The 18,582-nt window shown below is 39.5% G+C and overlaps 1 protein-coding gene across 4 annotated transcripts; it reads right to left on the bottom strand.

Moving 5' to 3' along the window:
- Window positions 1–345: 345 nt before the first annotated feature.
- RAB9A (RAB9A, member RAS oncogene family) lies at window positions 346–11,240 on the bottom strand. 4 transcript variants are annotated; one of them, XM_027688930.1, is made up of 2 exons: window positions 11,087–11,240; window positions 346–3,171 (listed from the first exon to the last, which is right to left on the bottom strand). In XM_027688930.1, the coding sequence occupies exon 2, from the start codon at window positions 3,135–3,137 to the stop codon at window positions 2,532–2,534; it is 606 nt and encodes a 201-aa protein (XP_027544731.1). In that variant the 5' UTR covers window positions 3,138–3,171; window positions 11,087–11,240; the 3' UTR covers window positions 346–2,531. The 4 variants fall into 4 exon arrangements, with proteins under 4 accessions (XP_027544731.1, XP_027544732.1, XP_027544730.1 ...); XM_027688931.1 differs by having other exon boundaries at window positions 11,092–11,240; XM_027688929.1 differs by lacking the exon at window positions 11,087–11,240 and adding an exon at window positions 10,840–10,941.
- Window positions 11,241–18,582: the final 7,342 nt, after the last annotated feature.

Below are 18,582 nucleotides of genomic sequence, written 5' to 3'. Positions count from 1 at the left end.
TGCTAACAGGACCCCATAATATTTGAAGTACATCAGCACTTGAAACAAAACAATGAATTGAAACACAAGTCACAAATGCATACCTTACATCCAAGTGGAATGATACTAAGCTTTTACAAAGTACAGAAATGAATGGTTGTTATTAAGCATTATATTTTTTTTTGTACCTATAACTGCTTGTTAGAAGACTTTTGCTTCTGTAAGTACTCAGTAGTCTCCCTGTGAGACCAATTCCTGACCTCAACATAATCCCTATACTGTCTTATTTACTACAGCCACTTTTGTGATTAGTGTACTGTTGTGGTACAACAGCTCCCAGGGCATGAGTAATACACTTCTATGGGATTATGTTTTATTTAACTTTATTAAACCTAATTCTCAGATGGAGGCTTGGTAACCATGATGTTACATGGAAAGGGGACAGATGGGAAGACACAGATGGATGCCTTGGCACAAGAAAGACCACAATGGTTCTTTTGCTAAAAGGAAAAAATTAAGGATATCTATAGTCATATACTCTAGTCACAGTATCTTCAGCTCCTGTTTTGTTTCAACCTTAATCTCTGCTAAAATGAATGTTAAAGGAAGCTTTAAGTAGTAAGGTAGTAGTTTTACAACAATTTCATGTCACTAGCTTAGTAGCCATTAATGCAAACAACCTTCATTTCTAAAGCTTTTTGCTCTCTCATCCACAGATTAGGAACCATTTAGCTACGATTTTCTTCACAGATCTCTTGATTCGTTGACTAGAAATTAAACATAACAGAAGTAGCAGTTCAATTTATATTTAGCTGCTCAGTGACTGAAGCTTAAAACACAGTTCTGTTGCTGCATATGCAGGTCTGCAAGAATGAATCAGCCTTAGAAATGCACAAAAGGTAAAAAGATGTCACTTTTAAGCAGGAGTAGCAGATCTACAGAGTAAAGTTGCCCTAGAGACAGGTTCAAGGAAGAATACAGTGCATTCAGAAAAGTGTACTAAGAGCGACAAAGAGGGTTTGTTTTTGCAAGCTTTACTTCCAAATAAGTACACCTGGTACAGACTGATCAGATACTTCAAGAGAAAATGCTTGCTGGTATTGTATTCTCAATAAAGGCTTTTCTATTGGAACAAAAAAGTTCCTGTACAGAAAGCATTGTTTAATGAATAACATGGCCTGTCCTACAGGCCTCAGACTTCCTTTTTCAGTCCACAAGATGTGTATATGTGTGCCTGTTAGCAGTCAGATTACAGATAGAAGCAATAGTGCACTATCAGTTTTGCTACTGCAAGGACAATGGTTACTCTGAGGGCCAATTCTGAACAATTTCTCATAGAAGTATTCTACCACAAACTGCAACTGAAAGCCTCAAATACACATTCTGTGGTTTTGTCTACATGACTGCAAAAAAGACTCCATTAAATACAGAATTTGCTCCTGTTCATCATTATGAAATGAGTTCAGTAATATAAAAGATATTATCTTAAATGTACAAGTCCATATCCTAAAACATCCATTTAAATAAGGGTCAAATTCAGCTCAAACACTGTCCATAGTTATATACTTGTATTCGGCTGAAAGCTGTCAAAATCTACTGTAAGTCAAGAGCTTCCTGAGTTCTCTACATATTGCCAATCCTTAGTTTCACAGTGCAGGTTATTACTGGTCAACACATTCATAGCTCAGGTTAACAGGAACAAGAGGTTTGGAACTTTAAGGCTGTACACTAAAAATTTTCCTAAAAAATGTCATAATGTGGATCCTTTCAAGTGCTGTTAAAGCTGACTGAATAAAGCATTTCTTTTTCAAAAAATGGTTGGTTATACTTAAGTTACTCAGATTTTTCACCTTATTGATCAGAAACATGCTAGAATGGACTTAAGGCAAAGACACATTAGCTTTAAAAATCATCAGTATTTTGAATTAAACTGCTGGAAAAATTAGTGCAGCATTAGAAGAGTAAATGAAAAGAAAACGGACATTAAATATGTAGGAAATTTATTTCCTACTTAAAAACCTACACAAATTACAGCTACATTAGGTAATTAGAAGACCTGGAGGTAATTTATGTTAACTTGTAATATTTAGAGATGAAGTACCACTCACAGCAAAAGGAATGTAGTGAGACTGAAGTTTAATATCTAGCATTGTTAAGAAACTGATGCCTAATGAAACAAAAGTGGAATGCTGATTTCATAAAAATATACACATATAAAAGTATCTTTGTGCCTGAATTCCAGAACAGTTTCTCCAAAGTAGTGCTTCCAGAACTTTCAAGTTTTAATTATATTCAAAGTATTTATCATTTGAATAAAGTTGGCAAATTACATTCTTATGTTTTTACTTGACATCTTCCTAAACAGAAAGTGTCACTAATTCAGTAACGGGTCACTCATGAAGGGAGATTTTTTTTTTCTCCCCCATGAAAGCAACAGAATATTACAATTTTAATATTAGAGTGAAACCCATTTGTTATTTTATCTACTACACCTTCCCCATTCATTTATAGAGCAAGCTAGTCAACAGTAATTTGGCAAAAAGAAATTTAAGTCAACAACAAGATGAACTGGGTTTCGGTTTCCGATGAAGGTTTACTGTATCTGTTTGAATAAAGTGATCTGATCTATCTTCAGAGGCTAGAACTCTTCTAACAGCTTCTTCAAAGGCTGCTGCAACATTAGTGGCATCTTTTGCACTGGTTTCAAAATAGGGATGGTTGCCATTATTCCTGCACCAGTCTTGGGCTTCTTCTGTAGACACTTGCCTTTCATCAATATCAACTTTGTTACCCAGTATCACAAAAGGGAAACTTTCAGGCTCCTTGACATCTGCATAGTAAATGAATTCTTTCTTCCAGTTGCTTAAGTTTTGGAAGCTTTGAGAATCATCCACACTGAAGGTTAGCAGGCAACAGTCAGAACCTCTATAGAAAGGAGTCCGCAAGCTCCTAAATCGTTCCTGACCTGCTGTGTCCCATATCTGCATTGTAACAAAATGTCCATCAACTTCCAACTCTTTATTTAAGAATTCCACACCTATTGTATGAAACAGCTGTGCATCAAACTTGTTGGTGACATATCTGTTCATCAGCGAACTCTTCCCAACTCCACCATCTCCCAGCAGTATTACTTTGAGGAGCGATGATTTTGCTGCCATTGTTACAGGAAAAGATCCTCCTGATTCCCTAGACCTGTAAAGATTAAGAAAATCATTAAAAAGGAAAGTTGTAAGCAGCAAATTTTGCACACAGAAATACCTAGAATATGTAAAAGTCCACCAACATCAAGTTTCATGTACTAAAGCAAAAGGATACACTAAACAGGTAAAGTCTAGATACTCCAATAAGAAAATCCTCTCAAAAATACCATGTATAAGAGGTGTCTCTTCCACAGACTGCAGTCTGCATGGCAGTCTAAGCAGTACACTGCAAGAATTACTGGTCTGTCACTTAAAACATTTAAAAGCCCCAAACTCTTCAAATCACCCCCCTTTGTGCAGAAGGAGTATCACATCACATTCAACAAATGCAGTGATTCATTTATGTTCACTGAAAAAGATCCACGAAAAAAAAGTGGAGTGAGAAAACTATAGAGCACATGCCTTGAACTAATAACTTCAGTGTTGTACTTCATTAGCAAAGTTATTCTAAACCAACTCACTGGGAACACAATTATCTATAGAACAAATGCAAATGCTGTAATTTTATTTTAAAAGTCACATGACTAGATATCAGTAGACAAACATTCAATATTTTATAGTTTACTCCTTGCACAACAGCATTGATGAAAGGAATACTATTACAAGTCATACAAAAGCAAATTCACTGTTGCTACTTCAATGGTACTCAAGATGCCAGATACTGAGGCCAAGCCTACACTGACAGTTCAGTTAGTAGGTGTCAACTTCCCATAGTAAAACTGTCAAAAAGTCTGGAAGTGCTAGGGAATAATCTGGCTGCCAGCATAGAGATGGCAACCAATGAAGGCTTTTTAACTGTCAGACTTAAAAAAAAAATAAAAAACCACAAAACCTCTAGCATTAAGGTAGTTTGCTCATCAGTACTTTGTACCAGCCCAACCTTTGCCATCACTGCTGCAGTGTTTATCTAATACTTTAAAGAGGTGTTTTAATTGCTTGGGGGTAAAGTTTCATTTTAACAAGCCCAAACTTAAGTTTCTGTATGAAGAGAACTGCTGTTTCTAAACTTGCCTGATAGTAAAAGAGCTCAAAGTATTCAGCCCAAACAGGCTTCTCTGAAAATAGCATCTATTTAAAATGGAAATGGGTCATAAGTTGCCTAGTCTGTCTCTTTCCTTTGAAGGAAGGAATGCGGTCTTGCTAGTTGTAATTAGTGTTACTGGCATATACATCACCCACAGAGTATGACTCTAGAATTAATACCTGACACAAGCTGGCATGAGAGTCATATGACTCTATGCCGCCTTACAATCAAGGCCTACATCGGGAGTGAGAAATTTCAGGAATTTTTTTATCAGTGACTTTCCATCTTTGAGTGTTTATTTGCTAGACACAACCTACAGTAAGACAGAAGGAATACTTTGAAGCCTCAACACAAAGAAATTTCAAAATATAAGGACCTGGCTGCTTCCACGAAAGATCTGTTCAGAGCAAGTAATTTAATTAATTCATACTGTGTAATTAATAACAATATTTATAAATCCTTAATTTTGTACAGATTTGTGTCACAACAATGTTAAAACTGCATAGGAGCAACAAGTAGATTGTTCATTTACCCTTCAAAGAGCTAGGGGATAACTGCTATGGCTCAGGGTATGAACACATACATTTTAATGTCTGTGAAAAGCCTTAGCAGGGTCACTGGACTACCTGCATATGAATTACAGATTCATGCTTAACTCTTGAAAATGGTCCAGTGTATTCATTTATCTCCCTCATTTCTACTGTTGGTTAACGAATGAGTTATCTAAGCTACACCATTAGATAGGAGCTGCTTCTTAATAAATAATGTTTTCATGAGAACAGAGGGTACTGAATGTTCTCCTGTTCTTCCACTCCAGTGTAGGGAACAAGTTACAATTTATTTTTTCTGTCCTACAGAAATCAGAAGTTCCCTAGAAGACACAATGTGAATAAATAACTGGCTTAAGTAGTTCTGACTGGTACTAAGCACTTGTTTCTTTAGCTTCTGCATTTTAAACAATGGCAGTTATTATCACAGAATTGTCCATGAAGCCACATTTTAAACGAAATACAGGTAAGGAAAATGTTAACAGTATCTAGTACTTTCATGCATCCAGAACCTGCAAAAGTTATTTTGCACAATTTCAACTATGTGGGCCATTACAGTGAGGTGTAAGAGACTGATGACCATCAAATTAGTTTTACTGGGCAGACAATTACACACCAACCACAAACTATTAAAAGTGTCTTTTCAACTGGAACCAAACTGGTCCTTTCACACAAAGGCTACAGAAACAATCTTCCCAGGACTAACTGAAACTATCTCAACCAGATATTGCAGGACACCTTGCTTTTCAAAACATTCAGTTTCCACAGCAGAAACTGTCATGCTAGGCTAGCTTTTAAGTTTTTGTCAAGTTTTTAATACAAAATAATGTAATATATATTCAGTCATTTAAATAAATGCTTACAAGCTGGACCTGAAGCAGGAAAGAAGCATGTTAAAAGTATTAAGAAGTATTTTTGTTTGGAAGCAGCAAAGTCTTTATACAATTATAGTTTTATTACTATATAAGGGACTCATCTGCAGCCTCAGTGATTATGTGATTTAGAGTATCTGCTGAACCAGAGTAGTAGTTTCCAGCACAGTAGACTGCTGCATTTTTTTTCTGCTTACACATCTTTAGATAAGTTAAGATTTTTTTAAGAGCTCGATTTTTGTAATTTTTTTTTAGTTCAAAAAAGAAAACTATAAAATACTTAAGACACTTGGAGAATTAATGTTATTTATCCTATTATATACTTTGAACTTATCTGTATAATGTGCTTTTTGAAAGTATTTTTGGAAGGGATGGTCAACATCTGATACCATGTTTCTGAAGATTTATTACCTTAATTGTTCAGCTTAAATCATCATTCAGCATCTGAAAACAAAACAAAAGCTTAATTCCTAATGTGCACCTGATTGTGCATCAGAAACTGCAAGACAGAATTACAGGTAACTATTTGTTCCAGTTATTTCTTACTGAGCTTCACAATTAGTTTAAAGTAAAAGTAGTCTCAACCTACTACACACAGGAGTCTGTAACAAGAATTTTCCCTCATGTTCCTCTATCATTTCAATATTCAAAGAAAGTCAGAGCAAATAAATAAAAAGCATCCCCACTCAGGTTCATTTTGATAATGATTTCTTAATTGCTTCCACCAACTTAGAAGGACTCAAGCACTTAAATCACTGACTTCAATATTCCTGTTAAAAACATGGACCATTTTCTACTAAATATAATTTCTAACATGATCATATGCCATAATACAAAAAGTAAATTAATTGTGCCTTTCAGGATGTCCCTTTTAAACAGTGAAATGAATTGCAAGTCAAACATTTCCACTATCAGTCCAAATATTTGCTGTCGAGACTAAAGACAACATGCTAAGCAACCTCAGAAAAATCAGTTTGCATTACAAAATCTTTGATCCTCAGTCCCTCAAAGCTTAGTGAAACACCACTGTCTTGTCCAGTCTATCCATCTAGACTGTCTTATTTCTTAGTCTACAGACTTGTCTTTTTTAACTACAAAAATAATTTCATAGATTAAGGAGGATCTGCTCACACCAGAGTACTGAAGGCTGAAGACAAATGATGAATTTAAGTTTTCTCTATGGAAAAAGTGTTTGCCAACACAGTAACTGCATTGTATCTATGATGTCAGCAAGCAACAACCCCACATAAACTATTAAGCAAACCAAGTCAATTGGACCTATTTATAATTTCACTTTCACCACACTGATAGCTGCCACCACAGCGCACCATGAAAAAATCCAGTCAAACAGAAAAACACATATAGGAACTGATATCTCACCTCCACTCCCCCTTATTTCAATAAGACACCAAAAACTGGATCTGTTGAAATACCACCACTGACTTCCCTCAGCATTCTTGAGGAAATAGATGTAAAGGACACTTCTAATTTCCAGACTATTGTTTTTCCACTTGTATCTACTTTCTGCCTTGGAAACAGGCAACGAAATTTATTTCAATCAGCATTTTCATTCAGTGATCACTGATGAACCAACCATCTGCTGTACAAAAGCAAGACTAAACCCAAAGGTTTTCTTGAAGAGATGCGGTACGCTGTCCTTTCACTGGAGCTGTTAGAGAACACCTATTTGACTTGGAGAAGGATAAGGTAAGACAGACTCAAGTTTGTTCCAATTAATCATGTTTAATTACAACCTAATACACTTTCAGCCAAGACTTATTGAAAAAAGGGGACATCTTTGATTTAAGAAAAAAACCGCTGAAGTTACCAACAAGCAGAATTAGCAGTTCCACATAAGTTATGTCAGAAAACACTGACCCTATTTCATAACTTCCTATCCTCAAATTTACACATATACAGTAGATCCCTTTCAGCTTTGAAGCTTATTCACAGTTTTATTTGCTAAGCCACCTTATTTTGTTAACCACTGGCATCAGATATTAATAGTTTAAAAAGACACACCAACACTTCGAGTATTTTGACTGACAAAAACACTCAGCTTTCAATAGAAATGTAAATTCACTACCTCATTAGTCATTAATTGCTGCTCTGTAAAATATCTGAAAAGAAGTCCCAAGAACTATCAGAGTTGCGGCACAAGGGGCAGAATCCAAAACTATGTAGTTTTCAACACTTACTATTTGTGGAGTTTTTACATCTCTAAACTTATTGTTTATAATCTGCAAGTTTCCAAAAATCTGAAAAGAAAGGACAGAAGCAAATTTTCTCACTTTTCTCCCCTTAGCCAATCCTTGTTCTTGTATTTAGGAGGCAGTGGTTTACACCCTGGCCAATTACGTGGCACGAAAATGTTTTTTTAATGCATAAGAGGCCACAAGTCTGTTTGACCTTGAAAGAATTTTTTCTCAATTCAAAGGAAAACATCCAGATGTCAAGATGCTACATGTTTTGTATTTTTGAATGTGTTACAAGCACAAACATTATTCAGCCTCCAAATTGACCCTCCCCTCCACAGGGCACTGATGTAACAGCTGTGGATCAGGAACAACCCTTTACTGACAGCCACCTGTCAGCTGCCTAGTTCTCCGGCAGCCTGGAAGCCCTTCAATCATTCAGCTCCACCTACCAAAGTCCTAATCTCTTTGCAAGTCTTCCTTCCTATGAAGATAGTCCGTGTTTTCTTTCAGATAGATGTTTAAGAATTTGCTGGCAGATTATCTGAAAATTGCCTCTATTTTAAGCAGCCTAGACATGCTTTATCTAACACCAGAATATCACCAGAATTTATTCGTAATTTCTAATATGAACCCAACCCAAACTGAACTGATATACAGCTGTTGCCACTCATTTGGATACTGAAAAAGTTGTATTTAGCAGTTTCTTTATAAGCTTGTTTTTAACTCCTATGTAGTTCAGGACTCTAGTTCAAACAGTTGCCTGGCATGACTCAGGACTATGAATGAAGCAGCAGCCAAGGGGAGGAATCCTCCAGTCCCCATAACCTTTGGATCATGAAATCATCCCAGTACCTACTGCCAGAATCACTTCTTTTATTTTAACTTCTATCTAGCCACAAAGTCAATCAGCAAAACTTGTCAGGAGAAACACACTTACACCTCTGCCAGTTTAATCTTGCAGAGACCTGGCTTCACTTCCTATGTCATTCCCCAGGTTGAAGCAGAATGAGCAAACTATTATTTATTGGGATTTAATCAGAGCTGACATTTCTCAGCAGATCACAGTTAAGCATCTTCCAACTTAAATATTCTATTACTTGCAGCCAATTTCAAAACACCCTTCAGTGCTGCTGCTCTTGGTCCAACATTTCTAATAATGCATCAGCTATTTGACATTCTCCTTGCAACCTACTTCTCTGTTACTTCTTCCACTCTTTCAATAACTTATCCAACAATTATTTCTGCTCGTATGTGCTCATCTTATTCTCTTGCATTAGTATCCCTTTTCCTTCAAGGAATCTTAGTAATAGAAGCCTCTATTGGTAAGGCTACATCGTACATTCATATTCTTCCCAGTATAACTATGTGACTAAAGCCCATCCCCAAGGCATTAAGTGGGTAACACTGTACCAGGCCAACATACTGTCTGCTCTGTAGAGAATGAAAACAAAAACAAAACACCAAGGAGAATGAACATTATTTAAAAAAAAAACACAAACAAACAAAAAACAAAAAACCAACCCTAAGGACTTCTTACAAACCTTTTTGCTGGGAAGGTTTTATTCATTGTGAAATGTTTATGTAAAATTCCAATCCTAAGGAGCTGAAAAATCTGTTTCTCATGATTTATTACAAAATTGACACAAAATAAAACAAAGCTTGAAATCTAAATATCTTATTTGACCCTCTGCACATATTTTTAACTTATGGAAATGGAAGGTTGGTTTGACTACTGAAAAGCAAAACAAGGACTGCTAGAGTTTTGGGGTTTTTTACTACACACTGTCACTTTTTAACTTTACAGAAAAGGCTTTACTAAAATTAATACAGCAAACAGAGTTCCATACAACCTGAAAAAAGACAGAGGAAAAGAAGAGTTCATTATAAATTTGATGTTGGTATGAACCACAGATACAGCTGTATGATCCTTTGGTTAGGTTTCTCTGGAAATAAAAGTATTTTGGTTATGTCTGAGAAAGAGCTCTCTCTCCAGTCTGCCATTACAGCTTATTACCTGATAATCTACTATAAAGTCATGGAAAAATAGAAAAAAAAATAATCATAAAGAGAAAAAAAAACCCCTACACCAAAAAACCCCAGCCATGCAAAACAACCCTTGCTCTAAAAAAAGCAAGCACTGGCAACTTCAGTGTTGCACAACAGTTTAAAAGACAAATAAAACCCACATGCTTATTTAGTATAGCTGTAAATTATTGTGGACAAGAAGGAAAACAACATGTAGGACAGGAGGCTGCATAACAGCTAACTGCAGACAAGTGCTTTAATTCCTGACCAAAATTTAGCCAAGAAATCCCCTATTTGCCTATCCCACCCAAGTTAATAAAAATTAAATGCTCTCTACATAGCTCGTTATATGTAACCTTGCTATAAAGGCCACTCAGAGGTTCTTAGAACTAGTTTTTTTGCACTTTTCTGTTATCCACTCAATTGTTTTGCACAAGTTAGATGCGACACGGAATCATTTGCACTGCCCACTAACCACCCAGACGGAAGCGATTCGCCCATCATGCCCTATCCCTATTCCTATTCCTACCCTCCCCAGTCATCCCCACACCTGAGCCTGCACAGCCACCTGCCACCACTGGAAACTCCACGGGCCCCACAGAGGGGCTGGATCGAGCCTCTGGTTCAAAAAAAAAGAACTGAAACCCAAGGGCGCCCCGAGCAGTTCTGTCCCTCTTCAGCACAGAATCACAGAATCGATTAGATTGGAAAACACCTCCAAGATCATCCAGCCTATGACCGAATACCACCATCTCAAGCAGTCCTTCCTTAAACACCTCCAGGGTCGCTGACCCCACCACCCCCGTGGGAAGCCAATTCCAAGCACACAGCAATGAAAAAAAGTGATCAAGAAAACTCTAATATTTCTTCTTTTTCCGATCTGAAACGTGTTAAGGACACAGGTACGAAACCGAGCTTCACCCTGACTGATCAGAGATCCTTATCAGTGCTGAGGTAGCGCTGCCGGGCCAGAGTAGGCTGGGAACCGCCTGCCAGGAGCCGCGTCCCAGAGGAGCCACCGACTGTCCTGGAGTCACGGGATCCCGGATCACACCACGTTCCCCGCCACCCGCACCGGCCCCGGGGAGCGCCCGGGGCCCTCTCCCACTGCGGCCCCGGCCGGGGCTGCCCTCCCGCTCCCCAGGCGCGCCAGGGAGCCACGGGGAGCGCCCGGGAGCACGGACAGCGCCGGGGGAGCGAGCGGGGACCGCGGCGGCGAAAGGAAGGAAAAGAACGCAACCTCACTGGGCTCCAGACCGCGGGAAGGGGACTGCCGCCGCTCCCGGGCGCGCTGGGGAAGCCGATCCCTGCCCGCGGGAAGGGGCTGTGCCTGCTCCTGCCGTCGCTCCTGGCCCCGATCCCGCTCCCGGGCTGCGCCACCGCCGGGCGCTGGGCGAGGAGGGAACATGGCGGACCAGGCAGGGGCGGGGCCACCACCACGTGATCCGCGCCGCGCGCGCACGGCCCCGCCCGCCGGCACAGAGGCCCCGCCCCCGGCCTGAGGCGTCTGCTCAGCCCGGCGCTGCGGGAGGGGGCAATGGGAAAGGGAATGGGAAATGGGAATGGCTACGGCTGTGCCCACAGCCAGCACACGGCACGGCTGGGCCTGTCGAGGGCCATACCTCTCATCGATCAGTGTCGTGTGACGTCTGAGAGCGGCCCACCGTTCTGCTGGAAACAGATAACACTTACTTGCTCCAGAATGCTCTGCATCATTAAACCCTAAAACACCTAAAACCATTTGGAGGTCAGAGTTATTTATTAAAGGCAGCAGAATCATAGAATCAGCCGGGTTGGAAACGACCTCTAAGACCATCAAGTCCAACCCTTGTAGTCTCACTGTGCTCCGCATTAAGGACCCCAGGCGAGCAAACTCACGATTGTAAGGCAGCTTCACTTTACAAGCAGAAACGTTTAAAACTATACTTGTGTCAATGAAAGAATTAATCGAAATACAAAGCACACTATTTAAAAAGAGTAGCCAGGCACTTTTTTTTCCCTGTAGTAATTCAGAATAACAATGACTTGACTGTTTAAACAAGATCACAGGGAAAAAAGGCTAAAGAAGCTGGTGATAGTCTTTTCTGTGCCCTTACAACTCACCACGAGGATAGGGCAAAATATGATTAAAATGAAAAGAGCTGAAATTAAAGAGGTTCCCACATCATCAAGAGGAATAGGTGGTGACAGTACACCCATTAGCTCAAACAGTCATCACATGCTTCCGATCATAAGGGAGATGCAATCAGACTGGAATTGCCACTTGGCAGAGTCGTTTTGTTTTGGATCGGACCTACAACACGGCCCCAGGAGTGGAAAACAAGATCTCAGTGCCATCAAAAAGAGATGTCTCCTATTGACAGGAGCAGGATTATTAAAAGGCAGTTCATGCTAGAGGCAAATCTGATGACATGAGATCCATTCTTATTTAACAAAGCTGGACTTCGAAAATTTTCAAGTACTTTATTCCTGGGATCTGATTTCATCCAATACTAAAGTAAAACACAAGTAAGTGCTGGAGAGGTAGAAAATGGACTCTTTAAATTAAGATAATTCTAAGACATAAAAGTTCTGATCAGTAATGGCATTATTTTGTAATTTAAAAAGAAAAAAATTCTTCATTTAGAAGTGGAAGAAATAATTACTCTATTTTGCACTTAATGCCTTGTGGGGTGAAGCTACCATGTTTTTGTTTTGAGACAACATTGGTTCTCAGACACTTGGATATATTTAAGGAAATTTAGAAGCACATTTTTAAGGTCATCTAGTCCAATCCCTGCAGTGAGCAAGGATATCTTTAACTAGGTCAGGTTGCTCAGAGCCCCATCCAATCTGACCTTGAATGTTTCCAGGAATAGGGCACCTACCAGCTCTCTGGGCAACCTGTTCCAATGTTTCACCACCCTCATTGTAACAATCATATTCCTAGTCTGAATATAGTCAGTCTGCCTAGTCTGAATCTAGGCTCCTTTAGTTTAAAACTGTTATCTCTTGTCCTACTGCAACAGGCCCTTTCTTATAAGCCCCTTTTTGGTCCTGGAAGGCTGCAATGGGGTCTCCATGGAACCTTCTCTTCTCCAGTCTGAACCACCCCAGCTGTCTCAGACTGTCCTCATAGGAGAGGTGCTCCAGCTCTCTAATCATCTTGGGATCCCTCCTCTGGACTCGCTCCAACACGTCAATGTCCTTCCTGTGCTGGAGACTCCAGAGCTGGATGCAGCACTGCAGGTGGGGGTCTCATGAGACCAGAGTAGAGCGGCAGAATCACCTCCCTCGACCTGCTGAACATGCTGCTTTTGATTCTTTCTGGATTGCAAGGACACATGGCTGTCATGTCCAGCCTCATCCACCAGCAACCCCAAGTCCTTCTTGTCAGGGGTGCTCTCCTTACATTCTCCTCACAGCCTATATTGACACCGGGGTTGCCCTGACCCAGGTCCAGCACCTTGCACTTGTCCATATTGATCCTCATGAAGTTCATATGGACCCACTTCTTCAGCTTGTCCAGGTACCTCATTTTTTTCAAGTTCTAGTTAGAAAACAAAATTCTTAAATTTCTCAGATAAGATGTATTTTATTTCTTTTCCAAGGGAACATAAAAAAAAAAACCCATAGTATAACTATGGCTATTATGCCTATGATTTTATAGGCATAATGGAGTATCACAGGGTTACACTCATGGTTAATACACACCCATGAGTGCTTGAGGATCAGGAACTGAAGGCCCTTTTCCCTCATGTACATGTATTATTATTCATGTACGTAACAAAACCAATAGTTGCTAAAGAACAATCAAAAATCGGACAACAAATAATGCCACTGATAGGGCTGGGCACATCAAGTATACCTGCCAGTTCTGAGGTTAGGTACAAGAAAATGCCCAGCTAGGATGTGGTTTTAAATGTGTGCAACAAAATCATTCCCATTTTAAATTCTGCAGACAGTGTAGGGTCCCAGTGGTGGGTGCTGTGGAGTCTGCCCCTGCCCGAGGCTGCTCCCTGACCATTCCATTGCTGGTGAGCAGGGCTGGGGCAGTGCTGGTGAGGGCAGCTACTTCAGGGTCCTGCTGCCAGCAAAAGCCACATTTTGGCTCAGACACTGAACAGGCCTGGTGGCCCCATCCCGGAACTCCACCTTGTGCCCCAACACCCATGCAACAGCACAAACTCCTCCCCAGACCTGCCTAGTTCTCAACAGAGTTTTGGCAGATTATTGTCAACAGACCTGCCCTGCTCTTCCTGTTTGAGTGCTGTGGGACAGTGACTCTTTTTACCGAAGTCACTGTCCCTCCATGCCTTGTCACCCTCCCTCCACTCCTGGCTCCTCTCCTCCTGCGCAGCAATCCGCCCTTGCTGCTCCCTCACGTGCACCTTCCTCTGAAAGCTGACTTTGCACCTTGAGGATTTTACAGAGGTGTATTCATGAAGCGGTGTTGTTATGTCACATCATAGCCAAGGGCACAAAAAACATCCTAATGGCAAATAAAGGGCAATTTTTTTTGTGTATGGGAAGTTCTGTATCAGCAAAGCTCTTGTATAATAGAGCTTGTGAATGCTTTTTACCATCTGTAGTTGGCAAGGAGATTTTGTCCCATCCTGGCAAGTGATGACATGGCCTCAATAAAACATGACTTTGTCACCTCTTGGATGAATTACAGCAGTACAAAATAAGGGGATATGAAGTCATCTGCCATTATGGCTCCATTCATACCAGAATGAAGCAGGCCAGCCCTCAAGCAATCCAAGAAATTATCAAAGTGCTCTTGTTTCTTTCCTTATCTTTCAGGCAGTCAGTGAATTGGCCATTACACCCTGAAGAGTCTCCGAAGGACTGTAATTCAACATATTTGCTCCTTAACCACAGTCTGTTACCAGGTAACTTTCCTTTTCGCTAGAAAAGAAAGCTGTTTTTTTTGTTTAAAGGGTTGCAGTTCTTGGCTTTAGTACCAAATGTACATAGCACAGCAGACAGGAAAGGAACACATTTTAAATAAAAAATAAACAGCACAAATTTCTTTTTGGATTTGAAAGGAAGAAAGAGTCATAAACAATAAATGGCAGCTGAGTACCTCCCTAAAAAGTGCACAGTAAGAGGGTTATGAGGGAGATGGAAAAGGTGCTCAACAGAACAGAATGAAATGGATCTGGTAGTGGATCTCTAAGAATTAGAGGGAGTTTTATCCCTGGTGTTAAGGGAGCAACATTGATTCCAATTATAGAGCACTTCTCAGAACAGTATCTTTGTTTTCACATTGAGAATTGTGTGAAATTCATTGTTAATCTAGCTCTCATCTTCTCAAGATATGTATCACAAGTTCTGTAGCTACAGGCTCCTTGATCTTTGAGTGCAATTTATGTTTAAGACTTTATTGCTACTGCTAAATCACAGGATCCAAGAAGCAGTTGAATTTACAGCATCTCTGGAAAACCCAGTGAAAACAAATACAGACTTTAGCCTTATTCAGCATACATTTGTCCTATGTTTTTGTGGATCACCTCTAATGTCACACTCCTTTTTGGAGTAGCACCATGGACAAGCTAAACATCATACCAAAACTAATTGTCTATGGTTAAAAAAGTTAAGAGATCTTTTTACCACCTGGAATACATTGAAATGAGGCAACTTCAACAAAAGAATCTCAGTTTTCTTTTATCCTTGTTGCTGGATCCTGTACTCCCTGTACTCCAGCGATTTACACACTCCTGCTGGTACATACACTGTGTAGTTGCAAGTTGACTTTTTAGAGACATTTTGAGACAAAGCATACAATCTTATCCAGTCCAATATTTTAAGCCTGCACACTTACACAATCTGGGTAGGGACAATATAACCTGTTGACAGACAACCTATGGCCTGGAGCAGTACTTTGCTTAGTGAAACTATGACCACACCTACTTAAATAAGAGCAATGGTTCACTTGAATGACCGTTTCTCATACTTGGCACTTTACGTCTGTAAACTATTCTCATATGTAGCAGTACATGCTGCCACACATGACATTTGGCTTCTACTAAATATTTCAAGTAACAAGCATCAGATACAAATACAGATGAAAACATGGCCAGATTGGTAAAGAACTGTGTGAGGTAAAAATAACCAAAAGCATAAGATGATCAAGAAAGTAATACAGTAATTTATGATTTTGTATAGTTTCGCTAACTGTGATGTGAAGTTGTGGCAGCATGTTTATCAGCATGAACTAAGCATAAAGTGAAACAGAACCTAGATCAGCTTTTTCATCGGCCCCAGAACAACAAAGCCTTGTTTCCTAGAGATTTGTGTCCTCGGCATACTTAATACAGTGCAGTTCACTCTTCCTGTCCCCCAATACTTTCTGCTCTATTCTGCCAGTGTTCCCAGATGTCCTCCTTGTCCCAGACTACCATCTGAGCAAGCGGGAGCGTATTTTTTGCCTGGTTTTTAGGTAATACTTAAAATTATGTGTGCATTGCACCAGCAGCCAGCAGCTTAGACTAGGTAACTCCTGAGTAAAGGTTAAGGGCTCTGTCTCTTTCAACAGGAACAGAAATTCTTTTCACGGTTACTGGATTTCACAAAATTTACCAAATATATTATCATCTTTTAATGTCTAGTTTTAACTGGACTTGCTACAAAGCCAGCTCTCAGGTTCTTCAATTGTCATTGGGAAGGAAAACAATGGAAAAATGCCTGCTCACAATGTATTACCACAGAAAACTACTTTAAAATGCTGAGTTTACAACTGCAAGGGTACAAGTACTTGCCCTAAGAGTTCTGACTGTTCTCAGCTTGTAACAGAATAAAGTTAAGGTACAGTTTTAAAGAGGCATGGTTATAATCCATTTGATGACTATTTGTAGTTATTAACCTTATGGTCTCTATACCATAATCTGCAACTGCAGTTGCTAGTAACTGGATTTTATTATTCCCACATTTTAAAAGATAAGATCAAGATATGAAAGGCTAAAACCAAATGACCCTCTTGCTGCCGCTGGCATGGCTCACTCAGATCACAGTGAGGCAGGCTTGCTTAGGGATCTAAAAGTTTTAAGATACCTGCTGTTTGCATACTTACTGTTTACCTGCTCAGTAAATATGGATCATAGATATAGCTTAGCACTACATATTTAGGGATGAGCAATTGAAAAGAAAATTATGTTATATATTATGTCACAAATGTAGTCAGTATTACAGCTATAAATTTTACCCCTGAAATATATTCTGTCAAAAACACTGTCCATGCCTTGTAACATTTCCCTTTGGCAAGATAAAACTTGGATGAGCTCTACATTACTGGAATGGCTTCAAAACCAACTGCAGGCAGAAATTATTTATAAGTGTCTGTTATTCACAGCTAAAATAGTCTTCTGCTACACGGTGTTCTGACACAGCACAGTACTGGCGTACAGCTCTCCTCAACAGGACCATGACCTTCAAAATGACTGCACAGAACAATGCTATGCCTACTGTGAGCCAGTCACACAGAAGTGTTTGCCTTCCTGTAGTTTCATTGAAAGCTAAAAATAATACTTTACACAGAAGTACTCCCACTTAAAACAAGCAGGACTACTTGTAACCAACAATTCCAGCACATGGGTAGGGGCTGGGAAGGAAGGGCAGATATTAACTGATTGGTTACACAGTTGAACACCAGCGGTCTGGCGTAAAGCTTTAATATATATTTTACATCAGTGTAATTCCCCTAGAACATACATTTTCACAGGATAAAAATCTTACGTAATACCACAGTAAATTACAACATTGAAAGTTAACTGTTAATACTTCACCGAATTGAAAGATTTTTCTTTTTTTTTAGTAAAATAATTTAAGTGTCTCTTCTTAATAACAGGTTACACACCCTTTTCCCCATATTCAGATAAAAGGCCTGTCTCTTAGTCCTGGCTGGCTTTTAGTTCACCAACAGCTATTTTCTCACCTCATGTCCCTAACTCCTTTCTCCGACAGGTCATGTGGCTGGAGAGCTCTAGGGCAGTGCCTCAGCCCAGAGGAGCTGACCAGCCCCAGCTTTGTCAGAGCCAGACGGGTGCAGGAACCAGCCTCAACTCCTCCAGCCAATATTCACCAGGTTTTTCTGCTCTGCTGATGCATTTTAGCCTTGAACTGAAGAATGCCTGTTGTGCATTTGTAAGAGATACAGGGCTATTACTTAAGTGAGAAAAATGCGAGGATGATTTTTTTTTTAATAAATAAATGCTTATAGTATACAATCAGTGAACATCCCGTTGACTCTGGAACAAAAATACGTATAAAAACTTTAGCTATTAGATTTCCTTCTATTCATTGTTTCTGATTAACCAGAATGCACAATATAAAAACATTAATTTTCTCAGTTCAGGACAGATGTCCCAATTCAAGAGACGATATCCACTCAGAAAGTGATTAATGCCTATTAATTTCATGCCTTTATAACAAAGATAAATTCAATAATATATTTATATAATTTTCTGAAATAATCCATTCTCTGATCCTGCATTAATTTCTTAACAGTTGCAGGACACATCACCTTATATTGTAAATCTGGACTGCATACTGATAGACTGTGACAAGTCCTGTTTTCTTTCCAACAGCTATAAAAAGCCAAAGCAGGATGTCATTCCTGTTTTCATTTGCTAGCTGTTTTCTCACCCTTTTACATTCTATTTTTTGTTTCTTTTCCTGTTAGAAATTACCTCTCAAACCAACTTAATAATTTAACACTTACTTGCAAAAAGTGATCTAATTAAGGACTGAATCCTT

This window comes from Neopelma chrysocephalum, unplaced genomic scaffold (genome assembly GCF_003984885.1).
Source record: "Neopelma chrysocephalum unplaced genomic scaffold, ASM398488v2 Primary Assembly neopelma1_76, whole genome shotgun sequence".
Classification (NCBI taxonomy): domain Eukaryota; kingdom Metazoa; phylum Chordata; class Aves; order Passeriformes; family Pipridae; genus Neopelma; species Neopelma chrysocephalum.
This window is presented reverse-complemented; position numbering and strand designations above follow the sequence as displayed.